Source organism: Mytilus trossulus, chromosome 1, assembly GCF_036588685.1.
Source record: "Mytilus trossulus isolate FHL-02 chromosome 1, PNRI_Mtr1.1.1.hap1, whole genome shotgun sequence".
In the NCBI taxonomy this organism is placed as follows: domain Eukaryota; kingdom Metazoa; phylum Mollusca; class Bivalvia; order Mytilida; family Mytilidae; genus Mytilus; species Mytilus trossulus.
In genome coordinates this window covers 45,651,014-45,674,253 of record NC_086373.1, presented here as the reverse complement: position 1 = coordinate 45,674,253, position 23,240 = coordinate 45,651,014, and the positions used below count along the sequence as shown (strand labels likewise).

The following is a 23,240-nucleotide window of genomic DNA, read 5'->3' as shown; positions in this document are numbered from 1 at the left end:
AAACGAAGATGTGTTATGATTGCCAAAGAGACAACTCTCGGCAAGAGACCAAAATGACACATGAATTAACAACTATAGGTCACTGTACAGCTGTCAACAATGAGCAAACCCCATACCGCATAGTCAGCTATAAAAGGTCCCGAAACAACAATGTAAAATGAGAAAATTAACGACCTAATTTATGTACAATAAACAGCTGCGCCACGAGCGCATGAAACGCCCGACATCTTGTGTGGAAGTTTTATGCAATAATCATAAATAGTTTCTGAGAAAGTTTTAAGCAATAACCATTTATTGTTTTTGAGACAGGGCGGGACATGTGAAACACCCCTACCCTGGTTTTTATTTTTTTACAAAAAACTAAATATAACTAAAATTAAATTTTGAATCAAACCAAAGAGTATACAGATCTTTAGATTAATATAACAAAGAAGTGTGTACAGTTTCAAGCAATAATCATAAATTGTTTTTGAGATACGTAGGGACATGTAAAAAAAAACTCCCCTTTTTTTACAAAATACTCAATAACTTAAAAATAAAATTTTGAGTCATCACCAAAAAGTATACAGATCTCCTAGATTAATATAACAAAGAAGTGTGTAAAGTTTTAAGCAATAATCCTAAATCGTTTTTGAGATACGGCACGACATGTAAAAAACCCCTCCCCCTTTTTTATAAAATACTCAATTACTCAAAAATGAAATTTTGAATCATCACCAAAAAGTATACAGATCTTAAGATTAATATAACAAAGAAGTGTGTAAAGTTTTGAGCAATAATCATAAATCGTTTTTGAGATACAGCGCGACATGTAAAAAACTCCTCCCCCTTTTTTACAAAATACTCAATAACTCAAAAATGAAATTTTGAATCATCACCAAAAAGTATACAGATATTAAGATTAATATCACTAAGAAGTTAAAGTGTTAAGCAATAATCAAGAATCGTTTTTGAGTTACAGTGCGACATGTGAAAAAACCACACCACTATTTTAGTTACAAATTATGTGCCGTAACTCAAAAAGTTTAAATCTTATTTTCACCAAAAAGTATACAGATCATTTGACCATCATAAGAAACAACTATATTAAGTTTCATGAAATTTAGATAAGTCGTTCTCAAGTTATGGTGCGACATGTTTACGCCGGACAGACAGACGGATGGACGGACACCGGACATTTCTATACCATAATACGTCCCGTCAAAATTTTGACGGGAGTATAAAAATGAACGAATAACAAATATGTACCACATAAACAAATAACCACCGAATAAGTATACAAGACAAAAAGGGAAGGACAGTACAAAAAATATTAAGAAATCACTAATCTAAAATAAAAATGAAAAAAAATCCTCGAACAAAATAAATATTTATAAATACTGAAAAGGTGACTAGATGCTCTGGAAAGGTAATTAGCATATTTTGAATTTTACTTAATATATTATTTACCAGCCATTTAAAAAAATAATAAATACATATTTGAACAATGCAACAAAGAATTTTTCATCACAGGATCGAGATATTGTAACTTGATTAAGGAATTCAAATGTGGAATGGTGGTAGCTAACCATGGATCCAAGAAAAGACATGTATAGGTCAATAAACATGATATTAAAATAAGAAGATGAAGTATAATTTCAAATGAGAAGTCTGTTTATTACAAGATAATTCTTATATGATTTGCATATCTATTAATACTTACATTGGATTAGTCAATTAGAATTTTTCTCTTACGTTTACAATTCGATAAACCATGTTTCCGAAATTACTTTCGTAATCTATTCATGCGCGATACACAAGTTTGCCAGGATCCCGGGATTTTCAGCAAATTGAGATAAAAAACAAATGCATAACAATTGTGTATATTTTAATGCATATATAACCCCAAAAAATAAATAGAATAAATGCACTGAAGCTTCGAAAATGTGTAAAATTTAAGATTTAAATAAAATTCTGCGATTAACTCACAAACTGAATAAAAGTCTGAATTAACACATTTTTTCTAGAGGTTATTGATGTGTAAATCGGGGCTCTTACTCACAAACTTTACATAAAAGTCCTTTGGACTTTTATTCAGTTTGTGAGTTAATCGCCCCAGTTTACACATCAATAACCTCCAGAAAAAATGTTCGTCTGACACAGAATGAATGTGTTCTAATGAAATTAAAAATTTTGTTTTCTCTTAGAGCAATTCACTATGCTGTTGAATATTATTCCTCTCAAAAAAATGTTTGAAGAAATTTTCTTTTTATTTATGAAATTTCAAATGAGAAAATTGAACCCAATTTTTTTAATCACATCCCCCTTTCCCTTATTCCAAAACTAATCTCAATTAAAATTTCTAATGGAGTTTGCAACAATTACTACTCATTTAAATACATCATAAAATATTAAGATGTAAAAAAAATCCTTGTTATCACTGAATGGTAAAGATTATTTTAATTTATCAGTTGGTAGTAAAAAGTGAATATACATTGTATTGCATATTGTATATATAACAAAGATTTAAGTTGATTCTGGACAAAGAAAGATAACTCCAAATAAAAAAAATTCTTACAATTAGATATTTCTTGCTTACTATTCTGGACAAAGAAAGATAACTCTAATTAAAAACAAAATTGCTATTTCACAATATTTTGCAATAAGATATTTCTTGCCATTGCGCAATACTGTGCAATTGAAAGACTTGCTATTGCACAAAACTTAATATAATAATTTTAGATCCTGATTTGGACCAACTTGAAAACTGGGCCCATAATCAAAAATCTAAGTACATGTTTGGATTCAGCATATCAAAGAACCCCAAGATTTCAATTTTTGTTAAAATCAAACTAAGTTTAATTTTGGACCCTTTGGACTTTAATGTAGACCAATTTGAAAACAAGACCAACCAGATGCTCCGCAGGGCGTAGCTTTATACGACCGCAGAGGTTGAACCCTGAACGGTTGGGGCAAGTAAGGACACAACATTCAAGCTGAATTCCGCTCTAAATTTGGATTGTGATTAAATAGTTGACACAGCATAGGTTTCTGACACAGAATGAATGTATTCAAATGAACTTAAAATTTTTGTTTTCTCTTTAATAGAGCAATTCACTATGCTGTTGAATATTAATCCTCTCAAAAAAATATTTGAAGAAATTTTCTTTTTATTTATGAAATTTCAAATGAGAAAAATTTAACCCAATTTTTTTATTCACATCCCCCTTTCCCTTATTCCAAAACTAATTTCAATTAAAATATTCTAATGGAGTTTGCAACAATTACTACTCATTTAAATACATGATGTAAAAAAACTGCTTGTTATCACTGAATGGTAAAGATTATTTAAATTTATCAGTTGGTAGTAAAAAGTGAATATACATTGTATATTGTATATAACAAAGATTTAAGTTGATTCTGGACAAAGAAAGATAACTCCAATTAAAAAAAATTCTTGCAGATATTTCTTGCTTACTATACTGGACAAAGAAAGATAACTCTTAATTTAAAAAAAAATTGCTATTTCACAATATTGTGAAATGTTTAAATTAATCGAAACATTTGAAGATTAATTATAATTTTATTAAACTGGTGATATAGATTTCACATGAGAGAACAGCCAGGTGGCGCTGTCCAAGGTCATACTTCAGAGCTTTGAGGATCTAGTTGTATTTTAGGGTGGGTACAATTTCACAAGAAATTCCCAAGTGGTGGGCATGTGAAATCTATATCACCAGTTTAATAAAATTATAATTAATCTTCAAATGTTTCGATTAATTTAAACATTTTATTAAACTGGTGATATAGACGATTTCCCATGAGATTTTAGAGCACAACTAGATCATCAATCCACGTTGAATTGAAAAAACCTTCTTTAGGCTATGTTAATACCAATATTTCAAGTAATATATCTTTTAATAAACATATATACATTTGTACATTAATGCATAATGATCATAACATAATATCATAAAACACCATATTACATTTAGTTACTTGATGGTAAAATCTTCTGAGCAAAATTATTTTCAGTTTCAATAACTATTGTTTTATTATAAAATTTTTGAAATGTTTTTGCAGATTTCCACCCTGCACTTTTTAATATAGTGTCTATTTTAAGTCCTTGGCCCAATGCTGCTGATGTTGATGCTGAACGACAGCTATGTGGGCCAAAACATTCAATGTTTATTCCAGAACTTTTCATAACAGTTTTTACCCATCTAGCAATTGTACTTTTAGTAACAGATTTGTATGGTTTGACTGTAGAAATAAATACTTTTTGTTCATTATTTCTGAGAGTTTCTGTTTTCCTTACATACTCCTCATAAGTTCTCAAAATACACAATTTTTCATTAATAATATATCTATCAAATACTAAAGGTTTCATATGTACACCAGGTTTAGTTTGTTTTAACAATTCACTAACATAAGCAACCATTGTGTCTCCTTCAATTTGAACATTATCTAATTCTAATTTATAAAAAGTTTGACATCTTTGTCCACTCAATAACATAAACAACATAGCTAGTTTTTGTGATAACTCTAATAAAGACAACTGTTCATTGTCCGATATTTTATCAAAATATGTTAATACTTTGTTAACATCCCAAATTTTACTATATTTTGGTAAACTAGGTTTTTTAGTGAAAACACCTTTCATAAACCTTTTAACTAAAGTTTCTTTACCAATATTTCTATTACTAACTAAACTACACAATGCTGAAATAGCCGATTTAGCAGTATTTATACCACTGTAACCTACATTTTGTTCAAATAAGGAATTTAAAAACTCAAGTATCACTTCGGTAGGGGGATCAAACAAATTAATTTCCCTTTCACTTGAAAATAGTTTCCATTTCTTGAGATATGATTTATATTGTTGTGATGTACTAGATCTCCATGATTGTAGAATGATGTCGGCAACATTGTTTGAAACTCCTTTACTTTGGAGATGTTCCCTGACACACAAAAAATCCCAAGTTGAAGATTTTTCACTGGATGTAGTTTTTGTAGATTTCCTGGAAATATTAAACTTTTTTGTGGTAGTAAGTATGGTTGTTGACAAGTCTGCTGTAGAAGAATTGGAAACCATACTTGAGTTGTCCAAATTGGTGCTACAATCAATGCTTTGTTGACTTTGTCTGTAATTAACTTCTGCAGCACTTTTCCCAGAAGACTGAAAGGAGGAAAAATATAATAAACATCAGAACTTGTCCATGAAAAAGTAAAAGCATCAATAGCCATTGCATTTACATCTGGCAAAAAAGACACATACCGTTGTTTTTGTTTATTAAAGCCAGATGCAAACAAATCAACTGTTATTTTGCCAAACACTTGTTCAATTATCTCAAAAACCTCTGGTTTTAACATCCACTCCATATCCTCATTAAGTTTTCTAGACAATTTGTCAGCTGTAACATTGTCTTTCCCTGGAATATGTGCAACACTTAGCCAAATATTCCTATCAACACACCAGTACCAAATCTCTTTAGTAAGATTATGTAAAGAAGGTATACGTCCCCCAAAATTGTGTATATAAGATAATGCCACTGTGTTATCAACATACAAACGTATATGTGTATCATGAAGCATATGTCCTAAAGATTGCAATGTTAATAAAGCTGCTTTCAATTCTAAAAAATTGATATGTTCAAAAATTTCATCATGAGTCCAAAACCCATTATCAGTCAATTGGTTGGTTTTATTAAAACCACCCCAACCAGTCTTACTAGCGTCACTATAAAAAATAACTGATGGTTGTGAAATAGTCATCGACTTGCAGCTGGACATAATATTATCAATCCACCAATGAAGTAATTCTTTACTTTTAATATCCAACTCAATAATCGCATCAAAATTGCCTTGATTACCTTTCAAGGACTTATCTTTAAAATGTTCTAAATCCTTGAAATACAAAGGAGCATATTTCACCCCTGGTTCACTAGCTACCATTTTTCCTATTACTCGTGCTAAATCTCTAATTGTTACTTTCTTTTGATAGAGAAGCAGTTTACATTGTTCTATTAAATTCTTTTTCCTTTCAAGAGTTAACTGTAAAGTCATATTTAATGCGTTTATAATGAACCCTAGGAAAACAATTTCTTGAGTGGGTAAAAATACTGATTTTTCAGGATGAATTGTAAATCCTAATCCATCCAATAAAGTAACAGTATCTTCAATATTTTTCAAACACTCATGATATGTATCACCCAATAACAAACTGTCATCAATATAAGGCACATTGACGTGTCCCATTTCACGTAATTTTCCATAAACAGGTTTTAACAATTTGGTAAAAACCCTTGGGCTACTCGATAACCCTTGTGGAAGTACTTTGAATTGGTAGTGATCATTTTTCCATCTAAATCTTAGATATTTTTTATCACTTTCTTGTATTGGTACACTATAATACGCATCTTTCAAGTCAACTGAAGCCATAAATTGGTTTAATTTAATGTTGTTAATAGCAGTATGCAGAGTTTCCATTTTAAAATGTTTTTTGACAACATTATCATTGAAAGATTTGAGATTTAAAATTACTCTAACACTACCATCCTTTTTAGGTCTAATGAAAATGTTAGAATAATATCCATGAGTATCATTACATGTATTTGACACTTTTTCAATAATTTGTTTCCTTAAAAACTTTTCAATCTCTTTCTGAATTAAATCACTTTCGTGTTCATTAAATTCAATTGTTTTTGGAATAGTATTTTGAAATGGTATATTGTCTAGTTCAATTGTATAACCAGTTAAAACATTTCTTATCCACTTATCCAAAGTTAGTAAATCCCAGTTTTGAATGAATACTGAAATCTGTCCTCCAATAAAATTATCTGGAGTATTGTAAAACTTGAACATACAAGTACTTACAGATACATTTAATGTATTGTCTTTGGTTTCTTCAGTTTCTTTTTGTTTTTTGCCCAGAATTTGTCCTTTGGCCAGAATTTGTCTTTTGGCCAGTTTTTGTCTTTTGCTGGACCCCAATGACTGTCCTTTGACCAATTGTGCTTTCTTTTCCCTAAAAAAACACCTCCTGATTCCATAGATAACTTGTCTGACCTTTTGTCATCTTTGTCCAATTTGTCCACCTTTTCATCCAGATTGTCACCGAACAAAAATTCTGTAACAGGTGTGTCTACTTCACACAATTTCCTGTATTTCCCTGGGACTATAGGCCTTATCATCTGCTTTCTTTTCCTGTTTCCCGTACATATCCCATGCGTTAAAACTTTAAACAAGTCTTTGAATATGGGTTTGGTTTCACTCATGTCCCCTTTTGTCTTAATAATATTCAAAGCCTTGAGTACCATGACCAATGCTGAACTACATGTCTGAGTCACCTTTTGCATCGCCACATCTCCTTCTCGTTTGGTTTTTAGCACCTTCCATAATTCTCTGTTTACCAGAGGTACCTAAAAAATCAATTGAGCATTCATAAATGCTTGACCATTTTATCATGATAATAGAATTAATAGTACCGTTGAATAAAAACGAACTTCAATCACAAAAACATTATCGTTCAATTATAAATATACGTTTTTGCTTTATTTTGCTTAATCTTAACTATACTTTATATATCTAAAGCAATATAATATATAACCTGAAAATATACCTTTATCTTTTTGCAATTTTCAGGCACCAAATACTTGTCTGCTAACTTTTGATACTCCTCGTCTTTCAAGGGTTTCTCTATAGCTGTTTCAGCAAGTTTTGCCATAGCACTATCTATCTCAGGACCAAACTTTTTGTCCTCTTGGTACTCTTTCTCTAACTCTAGAAAAAAGTCTTCGTCTACCTCATCCAACATTTGATCAAGAGAACAACCAACATCTTGGTCATCTTGTTCCTCCTCAGACTCCATATCATCATCTGATATGTCTGACAATTCAGGAATGTCACTGACACTAACAGTTCTTGTCCTATCGGACTCTTTTTGTGAATGAGTTTTAGTTTTATTCAACTCTTTTCCACTAACTTTGTCTTGCAATTGCAAAATGTTCACGGCTAAATTAGCCATTATTTCTGTTTGGGACTTTTCCATACTGGAAAATTTGTTCATCATATCCTTCATTGTAGGACTGTTATTGTTTTCATGATCGTTAGTTTCACTTTCGCTTTCAGGGTTGCCGGACATGCGTAGAATTGTACTTCCCTCGGGCATGCGCATTGCATCCGAACTTCTATTTATACTTCTAGTGTTCATATCGGTATCGTGGTTTCCCACTGTTTCAGAAACCTTTCCTGATTTTATTTTATATATCTCTTTTGTACGACGTTTTACCATTTCGGCAAAATTGTTCCTTTCGGACGTCGAATCACCAATATTACTATCCGCCATTTTGATGACCACTTTGGTCAATATAGCAGTGTTAATCTATTAAATCCACACGGTTTTTTAAACCATCACACAAAAATTATAGAATATCCATCAATCAAAATTGTTAATAAATAAAGAGAAAAATCCAGTAAGTCCAACAAATATATATAACGGATGAAAATGTCAACCAGATGCTTCGCAGGGCGTAGCTTTATACGACCGCAGAGGTTGAACCCTGAACAGTTGGGGCAAGTATGGACACAACATTCAAGCTGGATTCCGCTCTAAATTTGGATTGTGATTAAATAGTTGACACAGCATAGGTTTCTGACACAGAATGAATGTATTCAAATGAACTTAAAATTTTTGTTTTCTCTTAGAGCAATTCACTATGCTGTTGAATATTAATCCTCTCAAAAAAATGTTTGAAGAAATTTTCTTTTTATTTATGAAATTTCAAATGAGAAAAATTGAACCCAATTTTTTAATCACATCCCCCTTTCCCTTATTCCAAAACTAATTTCAATTAAAATATTCTAATGGAGTTTGCAACAATTACTACTCATTTAAATACATCATAAAATATTAGATGTAAAAAAACTGCTGGTAATCACTGAATGGTAAAGATTATTTAAATTTATCAGTTGGTAGTAAAAAGTGAATATACATTGTATATTGTATGTAACAAAGATTTAAGTTGATTCTGGACAAAGAAAGATAACTCCAATTAAAAAAAATTCTTGCAGATATTTCTTGCTTACTTTACTGGACAAAGAAAGATAACTCTTAATTAAAAAAAAATTGCTATTCCACAATATTGTGAAATTAGATATTTCTTGCCATTGCACAATACTGTGCAATTGAAAAGACTTGCTATTGCACAATACTTAATATAATAATTTTAGATCCTGATTTGGACCAACTTGAAAACTGGGCCCATAATCAAAAATCTAAGTACATGTTTAGATTCAGCATATCAAAGAGGCCCAAGAATTTGATTTTTGTTAAAATCAAACTAAGTTTAATTTTGGACCCTTTGCACTTTAATTTAGACCAATTTTAAAACTGGACCAAAAATTAAGAATCTACATACACAGTTAGATTTAGCATATCAAAGAACCCCAATTATTCAATTTTTTATGAAATCAAACAATGTTTAATGTTGGACCTCGATTTGGGCCAACTTGAAAACTGGGCCAATAATCAAAAATCTAAGTACATTTTTAGATTCAGCATATCAAAGAACCCCAAGGTTTCAATTTTTGTTAAAATCAAACTAAGTTTAATTTTGAACCCTTTGGACCTTAATGTAGACCAATTTGAAAACGGGACCAAAAATTAAGAATCTACATACACAGTTAGATTCGGCATATTAAAGAACCCCAATTATTCAATTTTGATGAAATCAAACAAAGTTTAATTTTGGACCCTTTGGGCCCCTTTTTCCTTAACTGTTGGGACCAAAACTCCCAAAATCAATACCAACCTTCCTTTTATAGTCATAAACCTTGTGTTTAAATTTCATAGATTTCTATTTACTTATACTAACGCTATGGTGCAAAAACCAAGAAAAATGCTTATTTGGGTCCCTTTTTGGCCCCTAATTCCTAAACTGTTGGGACCTTAACTCCCAAAATCAATACCAACCTTCCTTTTGTGGTCATAAACATTGTGTTTAAATTTCATTGATTTCTATTTACTTCAACTAAAGTTATTGTGCGAAAACCAAGAATAATGTTATTTGGGCCCTTTTTTGGCCCCTAATTCCTAAACTGTTGGAACCAAAACTCCCAAAATCAATCCCAACCTTTCTTTTGTGGTCATAAACCTTGTGTCAAAATTTCATAGATTTCTATTAACTTAAACTAAAGTTATAGTGCGAACACCAAGAAAATGCTTATTTGGGCCCTTTTTGGCCCCTAATTCCTAAAATATTGGGACCAAAACTCCCAAAATCAATACCAGCCTTCCTTTTATGGTCATAAACCTTGTGTTAAAATTTCATAGATTTCTATTCACTTTTACTAAAGTTAGAGTGCGAAAACTAAAAGTATTCGGACGACGACGACGACGACGACGACGACGACGACGACGACGACGACGACGCCAACGTGATAGCAATATACGACGAAATTTTTTTCAAAATTTGCGGTCGTATAAAAACTAATCAAGCTCATAAATTTGCACGTACGACCTCGGACAACAACGTGACCGCAATGACCTTGGACAGCGCCACCTGGCTGTTCTCTCATGGGAAATCGTCTATATCACCAGTTTAATAAAATTAGATATTTCTTGCCATTGCACAATACTGTGCAATTGAAAAGACTTGCTATTGCACAATACTTAATATAATAATTTTAGATCCTGATTTGGACCAACTTGAAAACTGGGCCCATAATCAAAAATCTAAGTACATGTTTAGATTCAGCATATCAAAGAGGCCCAAGAATTTAATTTTTGTTAAAATCAAACTTAGTTTAATTTTGGACCCTTTGCACTTTAATTTAGACCAATTTTAAAACTGGACCAAAAATTAAGAATCTACATACACAGTTAGATTTGGCATATCAAAGAACCCCAATTATTCAATTTTTGATGAAATCAAACAAAGTTTAATTTTGGACCCCGATTTGGACCAACTTGAAAACTGGGCCGATAATCAAGAATCTAAGTACATTTTTAGATTCAGCATATCAAAGAACCCAACCGATTAATTTTTTGTCAAAATCAAACGAAGTTTAATTTTGGACCCTTTGGACCTTAATGTAGACCAATTTGAAAACGGGACCAAAAGTTAAAAATCTACATACACAGTTAGATTCGGCATATCAAAGAACCCCAATTATTCAATTTTGATGAAATCAAACAAAGTTTAATTTTGGACCCTTTGGGCCCCTTATTCCTAAACTGTTGGGAACAAAACTCCCAAAATCATTACCAACCTTCCTTTTATGGTCATAAACCTTGTGTTTAAATTTCATAGATTTCTATTTACTTATACTAAAGTTATGGTGCGAAAACCAAGAAAAATGCTTATTTGGGTCCCTTTTTGGCCCCTAATTCCTAAACTGTTGGGACCTAAACTCCCAAAATCAATACCAACCTTCCTTTTGTGGTCATAAACATTGTGTTTAAATTTCATTATTTTCTATTTACTTAAACTAAAGTAATTGTGCGAAAACCAAGAATAATGCTTATTTGGGCCCTTTTTTGGCCCCTAATTCCTACACTGTTGAAACCAAAACTCCCAAAATCAATCCCAACCTTTCTTTTGTGGTCATAAACCTTGTGTCAAAATTTCATAGATTTCTATTAACTTAAACTAAAGTTATAGTGCAAAAACCAAGAAAATGCTTATTTGGGCCCTTTTTGGCCCCTAATTCCTAAAATGTTGGGACCAAAACTCCCAAAATCAATACCAACCTTCCTTTTGTGGTCATAAACCTTGTGATAAAATTTTATAGATTTATATTCACTTTTACTAAAGTTAGAGTGCGAAAACTAAAGTATTCGGACGACGACGACGACGACGACGACGCAGACGACGACACCAACGTGATAGCAATATACGACGAAATTTTTTTCAAAATTTGCGGTCGTATAAAAACTTTAACCACAGAATGAATGTAATATTTCCTGGCAGAAAAACGAAGTCCATTTAAAAGTAAAATACGGAAAAATATAATTCATTTTTACAAAGTTCACCTCTGGATACAAACTCATGATCATAAACAAGCTTCTAGCAATGTTAGGTAGAAATCCAGGATAGTTTAAGAAAGTTATCAAATTTTCAAAAACTTTAACATTTGTGGATGCCACCACCGCCGACGACAACGGAATGTAGGATCGCTGTGTCTTTCTTTTTTAACTAAAGTCGAAGGCCGAAGTCGAAATCAGTTGAATGATCGGATCATCATTTAATACTATCATTGACGATATCAGACCAGGTGTGGATCCAGCCTTTCTGAAAAAGAGGGATCCAAACCAAGGAACACCCTGAAACGTCAACAAAATAGAACAAAATCAGGAAAAAAATGGGGTTTCAACCACCAAAACTCCATCTCCCTGCCTACCGGATCAGCTTTTGAAGACTGCATCCATTAAGATAAAAGTTTCAAAAATCATTAACACTTTTGATTTAGGTTTTAAAGAAAAATTGATAACTGTTATTAAATCAAAATCTTAAATTAAAAAGGAAAGAAAAATTATGCCAGACATATGTTGCATCAGATTGAAGTAGTTTTAATAAATATTTATATGACAGTTCTATGTATCATTGAAAACATAAACTGATCATGAATGTGGCAGAAAAGATAGTAGTAAGCATTATGTACTTGAGAGTTATAATTAGTCATATGCAACTAGAAACTATTACAGCAAAATGCAATGAGTGTGTAGGTAAAGGTCGCTTGCTTGCTACCTGTACCGTGAAGTCATCATAAGGTTAAGTAGATTACCCTCCTTTCGGAGTAGTCTAGTTGGCCAAGCCATATTACAAAAAGCTCCAAGTGATTGTACAGGGAGGCTCCCAGTGATTGTACAGTAAACTTGCAAGCGATTGTACAGTCAATTAAAATATCTGACATGGAGAAAATGAATATATTTGGATTTCTACTGGGACAATGGCTTTGAAACTTTCAGACAGGTAAGACTATATATAAGAAAAGGTAAATGTGAAAATTCTGGTAGCAACCATTGATTTTTCAATGTTTATTTGACATTTTTGATCCCGGTTGTGCGACATGGAGCTCCACCATTCTAAAGAAAACGTTTGGATGCATATATCTTTCTCATTATTTTATTGGTTCATATTTACATAAAGAATGTTTTAACTACCAAAACTTGATGCAGAAACGTTATATAGTAACATAAGAGTTCATCAAAGTTTTCATCAAATAAACTTGTTATTTTGCAAATGTCGGACTCAGCCACTCCCTCAGTGCCCCGCTCTCTCGAATGACTAGCTTATTATTAAAAACCGTACAGTTCCGTTTCCACACTGTGATAAGATAATGCCTCTCCAAATTATCAGCTGTTCAGTACTTTATTATGTTGACAATGTTGAATGAAAATATTGATTCAATTCAATTCTGCCAATAGAAAATGTTTCCATCATATTATTAATATCAATAATGTATAAAAGCTGAACTCTCCCATGATTCAGTAATAAATTGGAGGCAGCAGATAATATACAATTAACTGTTGACACAGAGATATGTCTCACCTGTATGTAATGTTAGTAGAATGCAAAGGTTAAAATGGCAATATCTATAGTTACCAAATTTGTGACATACATGTATTTATATTTATATATCTCCTGCATAAAAGGCTCCAATTCCTTGGCAGACTTGGGCTATAATTTTTTGTCCTTTCTGGTTTGAAAGCTATTTGTTTTTTAATCAGCTTTGGATTTTATAAAAAAAAAAATCTTGAGTTCCACTGAGGAGGCATTTATCATAGAAATGCACATCTCAAGCAGCATATTAAGGTGGTACCTAACACTACAGGGAGATAACGCCGTAAAATCAGCTAAACGTTTTAATTACGTTGTGTTGTAAAAGGAATATTAAGCTTCTCAATGATCAAAATAAGTGTTTGTCAAACTGCTATATAACCAGTGTAATTTTTCTGATAAAACGGTTGGTTCAAATCTTTTGAATTTTTTATATTTTTGTCAAAGGGTCAAAGTAAATACTATGTCAAAATTTTAAGAAAATTAAACGACCCAAATTAATTTTGGTTAAAGTGTTGGGTACCACCTTAATACTGTTAATGTTATGAAACATGTAAAACGGTGCAACTCATTGAAAGGACTAGGTTTGTACATGTACATGTAAGATATAAAAAAGAAGATGTGGAATGATTGATTATGAATCAGGCATCCACAAGAGACCAAATGACACAGAAATTAACAGCTATAGGTCACTGTATGGCCATAAGAGTTAGTTTTCCAAGTGAAATGAGAAAAAGGTGGAGAAGTGGAAAAATGGAAATAAAAATTATAAATGTATGAAGTTTTTTGTGTTATTCTTTTTCTAAGTGTCCAATATTCATGATCTTTATTTTTTTAATTACACAAATATTGTCCTCCTGGTATTTTCTCACTTAAAATTAACACCCTTTTCAGGCCTAGTTCCTAACATCCTTTCCAGCATGTAACCTTCACATTTTTGTCATCTTATACAGCAAACAGAAGAACAAGTGCTTTAAATAACAGTTTTGAACCTCGGTGAAACAATTGTGTATGTAATTACAAAGTCTATGACAACAAATCTTTATAACAAATGTGTCTGTTTACTTTATGTTGGAAATTTAACGATTTTTGCTTTTTGTTTGTATATGCATGTTGTTCCATTTAAATGCTATAACATCACAACTGACAAAACCCTCAATTATATAACATATATTATTCTCCAAAGAAAAAAGAAAAACATGAAGATATGACTAAAGATAATTCTATGACAGATGTGGTAAGGTTTCATTCAGGGTCTTTTTAGATTCCAACCCTCCTCCTTTTATAATCTATATCATCATGATCATAATAGACATTGGACTAAGATTTCATTTCAATACTCCCGATTAATATGTGACCTATGGTATGATATCATGGATGTTAAGACAATGCTGAACTGACTGTCACAATATTGTTCTCACTCAAGGGCTTCTAAAATGATCATATTTTAGACTTGACCAATTAATAATAATTATTTTATTTGTGTTCTGTAAAAATGCCCATCTGTATGTATATATTAAGTTTTTCATTATGTAACATTTAAAAATACTAATAATAAATTATTTATTATTTATTTGATTTTCAACATGAACAACAAGTAAATCTGTGAGCTACTGCTCACTGATGATACCCCCGCCAAAATATTTCAGTTAACAGGAAGTTGTTGAGGGATGAATCTGAAAACGCATCACACAGTATAGTTGACTCCTATAAACCCTGAAATCAAATTTCAGAAATCCCTGTTTTATTGTTCCTGAGAAAAATTTGACGAAAATTCTCAACTTGGCTATTGTGTGTAAAATGATACTTGTAAGTGTTCATTAAACAGGAAGTTGTTGAGTGATGAATCTGAAAACACATCAAACGGTTTAACTGACTTATATAAACCCTGAAACCAAATGATTGATTGATTGATTTTTGGTGTTTTAACGCCACTTTTAAGCATCACATTTAGGCTATTTCGTGGCGGCCAGTTTTTATTGATGGGGGGAAGCCGGAGACGGGAGTGCCCGGAGAAAACCACCAACCTTCAATAGGAAAACTGACAATCCTAGTCAATTAAGATTGGAATCGAGTGCACAGGCACGCGCGGGGTTCGAACTCACAACCTCAGTGTTGACTGGCTAGTGATTACAGTAGTAACTACAAATGTACTTAGACCATAAGGTCTATTTCATTTCATATTAAGGGTTAACAAAATGTTAATAATCCTTTTACATGTACATGTATAATGAATTTTTGTGGATTGAATCAGTCAATCAGTGAATCAAACGGTTAACCTGGAAACACAGAATTCATCATAACCCATCAATAGCTTAGGGGATAAATTGAAGTTAACATGAAAAAGGATTAAATGAGGTAGAAATATTCACTTGCAATTGAATAATTCATCAGCATTATTTCTTCGCTTAGTTTGTCAAATTGAACAAAACAGGCAGCTAAATGCAATTATTATTTCACTATTTCACTTTCATTAATGATTGAACAATAAAAAAACATATATTAGATTTGTCTTTCTTATCTCCTACATGTAGCTAGTGCCCCTTTAATGAATCTATTGGTCAATGTTCTGATCTCATAATAATTTCCTATTTCATATTCATGTAAGCCATACACACTCATGATTATACATGCTTAAAAATAGAGATAAAAAAAGAAAACCTGGCAAAAGAAATGAAGAAGAGACAATATTGGGTGCTTTATTAGAGAAAAATTATACCAAAATAATGAACACAGTGAGGATGACAGAGACCCTCCTCAAAACCCTCTTTAAAAGTAAAATATAAAAACTAGCAAAAATACCAAAACCTTCTTAAAAAGTAAAAGTATAAACATTAACAAAAATACCAAACTCCAAGGAAAATTCCAAAATGGAAAGTCCATAATCAAATGGCAAAATCAAAAGCTCAAACACATCAAACGAATGTATAACAACTCTGACAAGGTACATGTACATTGTTCAGGCATTTTACTATGTCTTATTGAAACCCTCCCGACTTCAGTTTTATTGAAAACAAATTGAGATGTTTTTAGTTATCATTTTTACTATTTCCAGATTATTTTCGGTACTTTTCCATATCTGGTTGTCTTCTTGGAATTCTCTACCACTTTGGCCTCTGTCACAAAGGCTCTTTGCATTGAATGTTAATCTGGAAGCCTGCATACATTTTTGTATACTCATGTTTTTTTAAAAGTTAAGGCTACCAAAACAGTTGTATTTGACTTGATTAATATCAGTTTACCTGACATTATCTGACTTGCCCAAGCATGAAATGGACATTCCTACAAAATTATGTACATTTGTTTGCCTTTTTATATTATTTTTAACATTCATGTGATTCGAAAAAATCACCCTATTTGCCTTAACCCTTCCCTTTCAGGCATTTTAGACCTTTACTTATCGAAAAGACATTATCGAAGTTTAAATGAATACTGCCAGGGGCGTAGCTAGGAAGAAATGATGTGCAAGCAACTACCGCCGAGCGGAGCGAGGCGAAAATTTTTTGGGACCCTTTTATGCAGGAAAATGTTTTTTTTTCGGTTTTCGGTCATAGGACGGTTGATAGAGGAGCTTCATGTAGATAGAACTTATAAACAATTTATGAATGTAAAATTCATAAAGCTGCTGAATAGAGTAAATCATGGTTAATTGAAAACATAAACTACACATTTTTCTAATACAGAATTTACTCGAAATTGTCAAAAATCTGCTCTATTTATTTGTCGGCAATATTCACACTATCCCGATGCATATGCAGTAATGCTAGCGATGATAACCTGTCATTGTTCATTGGTGATGGTACATTTGATTTAAACAGACGTAGTACATTGATAGATCTTCACGGTAGCACTCGCGAGATGTTATTAACCAGTGTACGTGTTCGCCATCGAGCGACCTCCCAATTGAATTCGTCAAAATTACATACCAGGTCAGTTTCGTATGTCTCTGACAATGTTGAGATTTGTTCGTTTGTTATTTTTCCTACAACAGGAGGAAGAAGATACGACACAAAGAAGCGATTTTCTGATAATGCCAGACGCGACTCCACTCTCCTGTTCCATTATCATAGGCATTCCATTTTCATATGGTCTATAAACGCAAAATATAATGAGACTTTCCAAAACTGTTTTGGCGTGTTTGCAGGATGAGTTGCTCTGTTAGTCCGTCGAACACATCGCCATGGCATAATTTCAACGATATCGAAGGGTTCTGATAAATCTCAGGCCGATTGATACATCTCATTCCAAACAGATAAACCGTACTCTGTAAAATGTGCTCCGAAACTACATGTGTTAGACTGCGTATAACAAATTCAAATCTTGTAAAAGATACAATTTACACTGTCCGATTTCGTCATGCATGATCTTCAATAAAACTTCTATTCTGAAACCAAATGCCGTTATTTAATGACATTTCATAAATTAAAAAAGTGACAACATGTGTGTTTCCTTTAAAATTTGATTTGTAATTTTTTAATTTTGCAATATTTTTTTTTGCATGCCGAACCGATGTGCACGCAACTGCGTGTTGGCGTATAGGGAGCTACGCGCCTGACTGCATTCGCATCAATGGTCATACACATGCCATGTTGGGCTCAAATGAAAGATAATTGGTAAAATATTTCAAAAAATTAAGTTTGAAGTTAATTCATCATTTTTTGGTCACGTGGTATATTTCCAAAAGTCACGTGACTGTTGGAGAAAAAGTGAAAAAATATGAAATCCTTGTGCAAAAAGTCATGCAGAGTCAATTTGGTACACACATTCTTTATAAAAAATTTCGTAGGTTTTCTTTTTGAAATTGAAAGTAAAGTTAAGTTAAGTTACATTTAATATAGGGAAAAAAAATTCCAACTCCGGCAGTGAGATTCGAACTCTCAATCTTAGCGCCTTGGGATAGATCAGCGTACCCCTACACCACTGGCATTGTAATGAATTTATTGAAATTTAAGTACTTAACTTAAGTCTACTACTACGGAAGAAATTTAAAAAAAAAAAATAATAATATAAAGATTCCCACCCAGTTTGTTTTCTTTTTGGAATTATGTGTTCAGATGATAATTTTTTGTTGCCAAATGCATGATTTTTACGCAAATCTAGGAGGAATCCACTCTTTAAAATGTAATTTTTTCATTGAAATATATACATGTTCCTTTATATAAAATTATTTATTTCAACTTTATCATACCGCAACACTTACGAAACTATGTTTTGTTACATCTATTTCAACTTTGCCAAAAAAAATCAGAATATTTAAGTGTTTTTTGTCTGTTTTCTCATAATATCTTTAAGAAATGCCTTTGGACTTTTAGCACATTTCAAGTTTGTGATTGCGCTGCTACACTAAAAATTACATTTGCAACTAGTGTACAAGTTAGAACTATTAGTTTAATACTATTCTTCAAAAACTCACTGCACAGTTATTGAAACAAGAGGCTCTGAAGAGCCTGAATCGCTCACCTTAATTCTTTTGGTTAAATCTCTCATCAATGATTATTTTGACTTTTCAATTTATTTAAATGTTTTTTGGATCGTCTTATTTTCTTCAAAAGCCAAAAAAAATAATCATTTTCTCCTATGTTCTATTTTAGCCATAGGAGCTATGTTTCTTGACATACAAGGAAATAAAATATAAAATTTATACTAGATACTCTGAAACTCATTTAGCCTAAGTTTGGCTGAAATTGATACAGCAGTTTCAAAGGAGAAGATTTTTTAAAGTAAGTCAACATGATGAACAAATTGTGAAAAAAAGTCTTTAAAGGGCAATAACTCCTTAAGGGGTCAATTGACAATTTTGGTCAAATTGACTTATTTGTAGATCTTACTTTGCTTAACATTTTTGCTGTTTACAGTTTATTTCTATCTATAATTATATTCAAGATAATAAACAAAAACAGCAAAATTTCCTTAAAATTATCAATTCAGGGGCAGCAACCCAACAACAGGTTGTCTGATTCATCTGAAAATTTCAGGGCAGATAGATCTTGACCTGATTAACAATATTTCCTACGTCAGATTTGCTCTAAATGCTTTGGTTTTTGAGTTATAAGCCAAAAACTGCATTTGAACCCTAAGTTCTATTTTTAGCAATGGCGACCATGTTTGTTGATAGATCAAAACTTTAGATACAATTTACTAACAAGATACCATAAGGAACATTCAGTTAAAGTTTGGAATTTTTTGGCCCAGTAGCTTCAGAGGAGAAGATTTTTGTAAAAGATTACTAAGATTTACGAAAAATGGTTAAAAATTGACTATAAAGGGCAATAACTCCTAAAGGGGTCAACTGACCATTTCCGTCATGTTGACTTATTTGTAAATCTTACTTTGCTGAACATTATTCCTGTTTACAGTTTATCTCTATCTATAATAATATTCAAGATAATAACCAAAAACAGCAAAATTTCGTTAAAATTACCAATTCAGGGGCAGCAACCCAACAACGGGTTGTCTGATTCATCTGAAAATTTCAGGGCAGATAGATCTTGACCTGATAAACAATAATACCCCATGTCAGATTTGCTCTAAATGCTTTGGTTTTTGAGTTATAAGCCAAAAACTGCATTTGACCCCTATGTTCTATTTTTAGCAATGGCGACCATGTTTGTTGATAGATCACAACTTCGGATACAATTTACAAACTAGATACCCTAAGGAACATTCAGTTAAAGTTTGGAAGTATTTGGCCCAGTAGTTTCAGAGGAGAAGATTTTTGTAAAAGATAACTAAGATTTACGAAAAATGGTTAAAAATTGACTATAAAGGGCAATAACTCCTAAAGGGGTCAACTGACCATTTCTGTCATGTTGACTTATTTGTAAATCTTACTTTGCTGAACATTATTTTTGTTTACAGTTTATCTCTATCTATAATAATATTCAAGATAATAACCAAAAACAGCAAAATTTCGTTAAAATTACCAATTCAGGGGCAGCAACCCAACAACGGGTTGTCTGATTCATCTGAAAATTTCAGGGCAGATAGATCTTGACCTGATAAACAATAATACCCCATGTCAGATTTGCTCTAAATGCTTTGGTTTTTGAGTTATAAGCCAAAAACTGCATTTGACCCCTATGCTCTATTTTTAGCAATGGCGACCATGTTTGTTGATAGATCACAACTTCGGATACAATTTACAAACTAGATACCCTAAGGAACATTCAGTTAAAGTTTGGAAGTATTTGGCCCAGTAGTTTCAGAGGAGAAGATTTTTGTAAAAGATTACTAAGATTTACGAAAAATGGTTAAAAATTGACTATGAAGGGCAATAACTCCTAAAGGGGTCAACTGACCATTTCTGTCATGTTGACTTATTTGTAAATCTTACTTTGCTGAACATTATTTCTGTTTACAGTTTATCTCTATCTATAATAATATTCAAGATAATAACCATAAACAGCAAAATTTCGTTAAAATTACCAATTCAGGGGCAGCAACCCAACAACGGGTTGTCTGATTCATCTGAAAATGTCAGGGCAGATAGATCTTCACCTGATAAACAATATTACACCATGTCAGATTTGCTCTAAATGCTTTGGTTTTTGAGTTATAAGCCAAAAACTGCATTTGACCCCTATGTTCTATTTTTAGCAATGGCGACCATGTTTGTTGATAGATCAAAACTTCGGATACAATTTATAAATTAGATACCCTAAGGAACATTCAGTTAAAGTTTGAAAGTATTTGGCCCAGTAGTTTCAGAGGAGAAGATTCTTGAAATAGTTTACGATGACAGACGACGGACGACGACTGACGCCAAGTGATGGCATAAGCTCACTTGTCCCTTCGGGACAGGTGAGCTAAAAAGTCATAAATCCTTTTAAAAGAGCAGTTTTCTTTGCCCTTCTTTTTGAGAATATTCCTCAAAATTCAAGGAAAAATAAATGGTTTTTACAGAAAAATTACACATCAGTAAGGGGCGACTTGTTTATTAACTAATAATGATAGAGGTTTGATGCACATTAAATCGCGTTGCTGGTTATCTGAGGATTCAGCTGAGCCCCTAACCACATCTGTACGTCAGCAAATTGCTATGGAACAAGTCTAAATGCCCCAAAAAAATCTTGAAATTGGCTTCACCGGTAAGCTGTACCTGTGTGAAAGGGAAAGGGTTAATCATATGTGCTTGTAAAACACACTGTAATTTATATCTAGCAATTTTCATCTAATTATACATGTCAGACATATTCAAAATTTGTTGATTGCCCAAATACAAAATATGTCTAGTCATTTTCCTTTCCAGACATTTTTCTGAGGTAAAATGTTTTACTTCTCTGCAACTGTTGTTGTAATAACTGCTACATGCAGTTTCATATACAGCACTTTAGTTGTATGACGTTGTCAGATTATGACATGAATGCAAGCCTCTTGAATAATCATCAATACATTGTAATTGATTATAAGGCCACAGGAATTTAATTTCTTGTTCTATGGATTTACCACTCCAGAAATAACATAAAATCATAAGTTTCGACAATCTTGATTAAAACAAGATGGTATGAAACTTGATTTACCAATTGTATTTTGCATTTAGTTAATTTATAAACTGCTGCAGTGGTTTTTTTTTAACTAAGCATTCAATGTCCACTTTTTTTATATGACTATTACCTTAGCTGTATTTGGCACAACCTTTTGAATTTTGGATCCTCAATGCTCAACTTTGTACTTGTTTGGTTTTATAAATATTTTGATTTGAGCGTCACTGATGAGTCTTATGTAGATGAAACGCGCGTCTGGCATACTAAATTATAATCCTGGTACCTTTGATAACTATTGTATTACTGTTTCTTTCTGAGTTCATCAGATCTTGAACTGAATAGTTTAATTATTATTTAAACTAATTTATATCCACACTGGAAAGGATGCAGAGCAAAAATTAGTTCAATCTGATTTAAATTTGACTTAAATAAAATTAATTTTATTTGATGATGTCCTTAGCAGTGTGCTTAGTTTGAATTTAGCTACCTTTCGTAGCAGCAAATCTCAAATGAATCTCTTTCATCATAATACCGATTTGTTTACCAACAACAATATTAGATGCACTTACCCAAGAGTTGAAATAAATCCATTTACATTGCCTTCCGCATAGAGTGAAACGATGTCACCAAAATGTAGGACGGTAGCTGACATTTTTAAAAATCGTCTGCTTGATCAGAACAGGTCACGATTTTGGTCTTTCTCATGTTCTATCAATACATTCTGCAAATTAAATTGTGCATAAAGTGAAATAAGAAATATAAAAAAAATGCTTATATGCTAAACTATTCAATTTCAGCAAATAGAGTCTAAACGAATAATGACAATAACACTGAGGATAAAACATTATGTACCTTCTTAATGTTGACTGATTTGTTTTTCAGGTGAAGAGACTTCCGCAATTTGAAGCGACATCTGGACAGACTATAAATTGCAGCTGACAAAAGTTCTCGTCAATTTATTTCCCTGAGAAACAATTTCCCGGGAAACAATGTAATTTAAAAAAAAAATCCATACGCACAAAATAGTTCAACATACTTCTATTTTCGCAGACATTGTATATACATACTGGTTACATAACGTAACACAAATCACAGATAATTTATTAATAATGTTTAAATTCTAAGAAAAGGGGTGATATTCATTTTTCATAGATTGATTAATTATTTACTTAATCATGATTCTAGTATATAGCAGGGGAAACATTGTTTATGTCAA

The 23,240-nt window shown here is 32.1% G+C and overlaps 2 protein-coding genes across 6 annotated transcripts in view; both read right to left on the bottom strand.

Moving 5' to 3' along the window:
• The window catches only part of LOC134725567 (inositol 1,4,5-trisphosphate receptor type 1-like), a 248,363-nt gene extending 225,407 nt beyond the window's left edge, over nucleotides 1–22,956 (bottom strand). For all 5 annotated transcript variants that reach the window (XM_063589500.1, XM_063589516.1, XM_063589525.1 and 2 more), the window contains exons 1-2: nucleotides 22,877–22,956; nucleotides 22,594–22,745 (exon numbers count right to left, since the gene is read on the bottom strand). In XM_063589500.1, coding sequence (XP_063445570.1) covers nucleotides 22,594–22,676 — 83 coding nt within the window. In that variant the 5' untranslated portion in view covers nucleotides 22,677–22,745; nucleotides 22,877–22,956. The remainder of the gene's footprint in view (nucleotides 1–22,593; nucleotides 22,746–22,876) is intronic.
• LOC134725560 (uncharacterized) lies at nucleotides 4,881–8,030 on the bottom strand. The gene is made up of 3 exons (XM_063589488.1): nucleotides 7,601–8,030; nucleotides 6,856–7,400; nucleotides 4,881–5,158 (listed from the first exon to the last, which is right to left on the bottom strand). The coding sequence occupies exons 1-2, from the start codon at nucleotides 8,027–8,029 to the stop codon at nucleotides 6,864–6,866; spliced, it is 966 nt and encodes a 321-aa protein (XP_063445558.1). The 5' UTR covers nucleotide 8,030; the 3' UTR covers nucleotides 4,881–5,158; nucleotides 6,856–6,863.
• Nucleotides 22,957–23,240: the final 284 nt, after the last annotated feature.

Coding starts and splice junctions, on each gene's coding strand:
- LOC134725560 (XM_063589488.1), bottom strand. CDS start 8,029: ATGGAAAAGTCCCAAACAGAAATAATGGCTAATTTAGCCGTGAACATT. Junction 7,401..7,600: donor AAAATTGCAAAAAGATAAAG/GTATATTTTCAG, acceptor TTGATTTTTTAG/GTACCTCTGGTAAACAGAGA.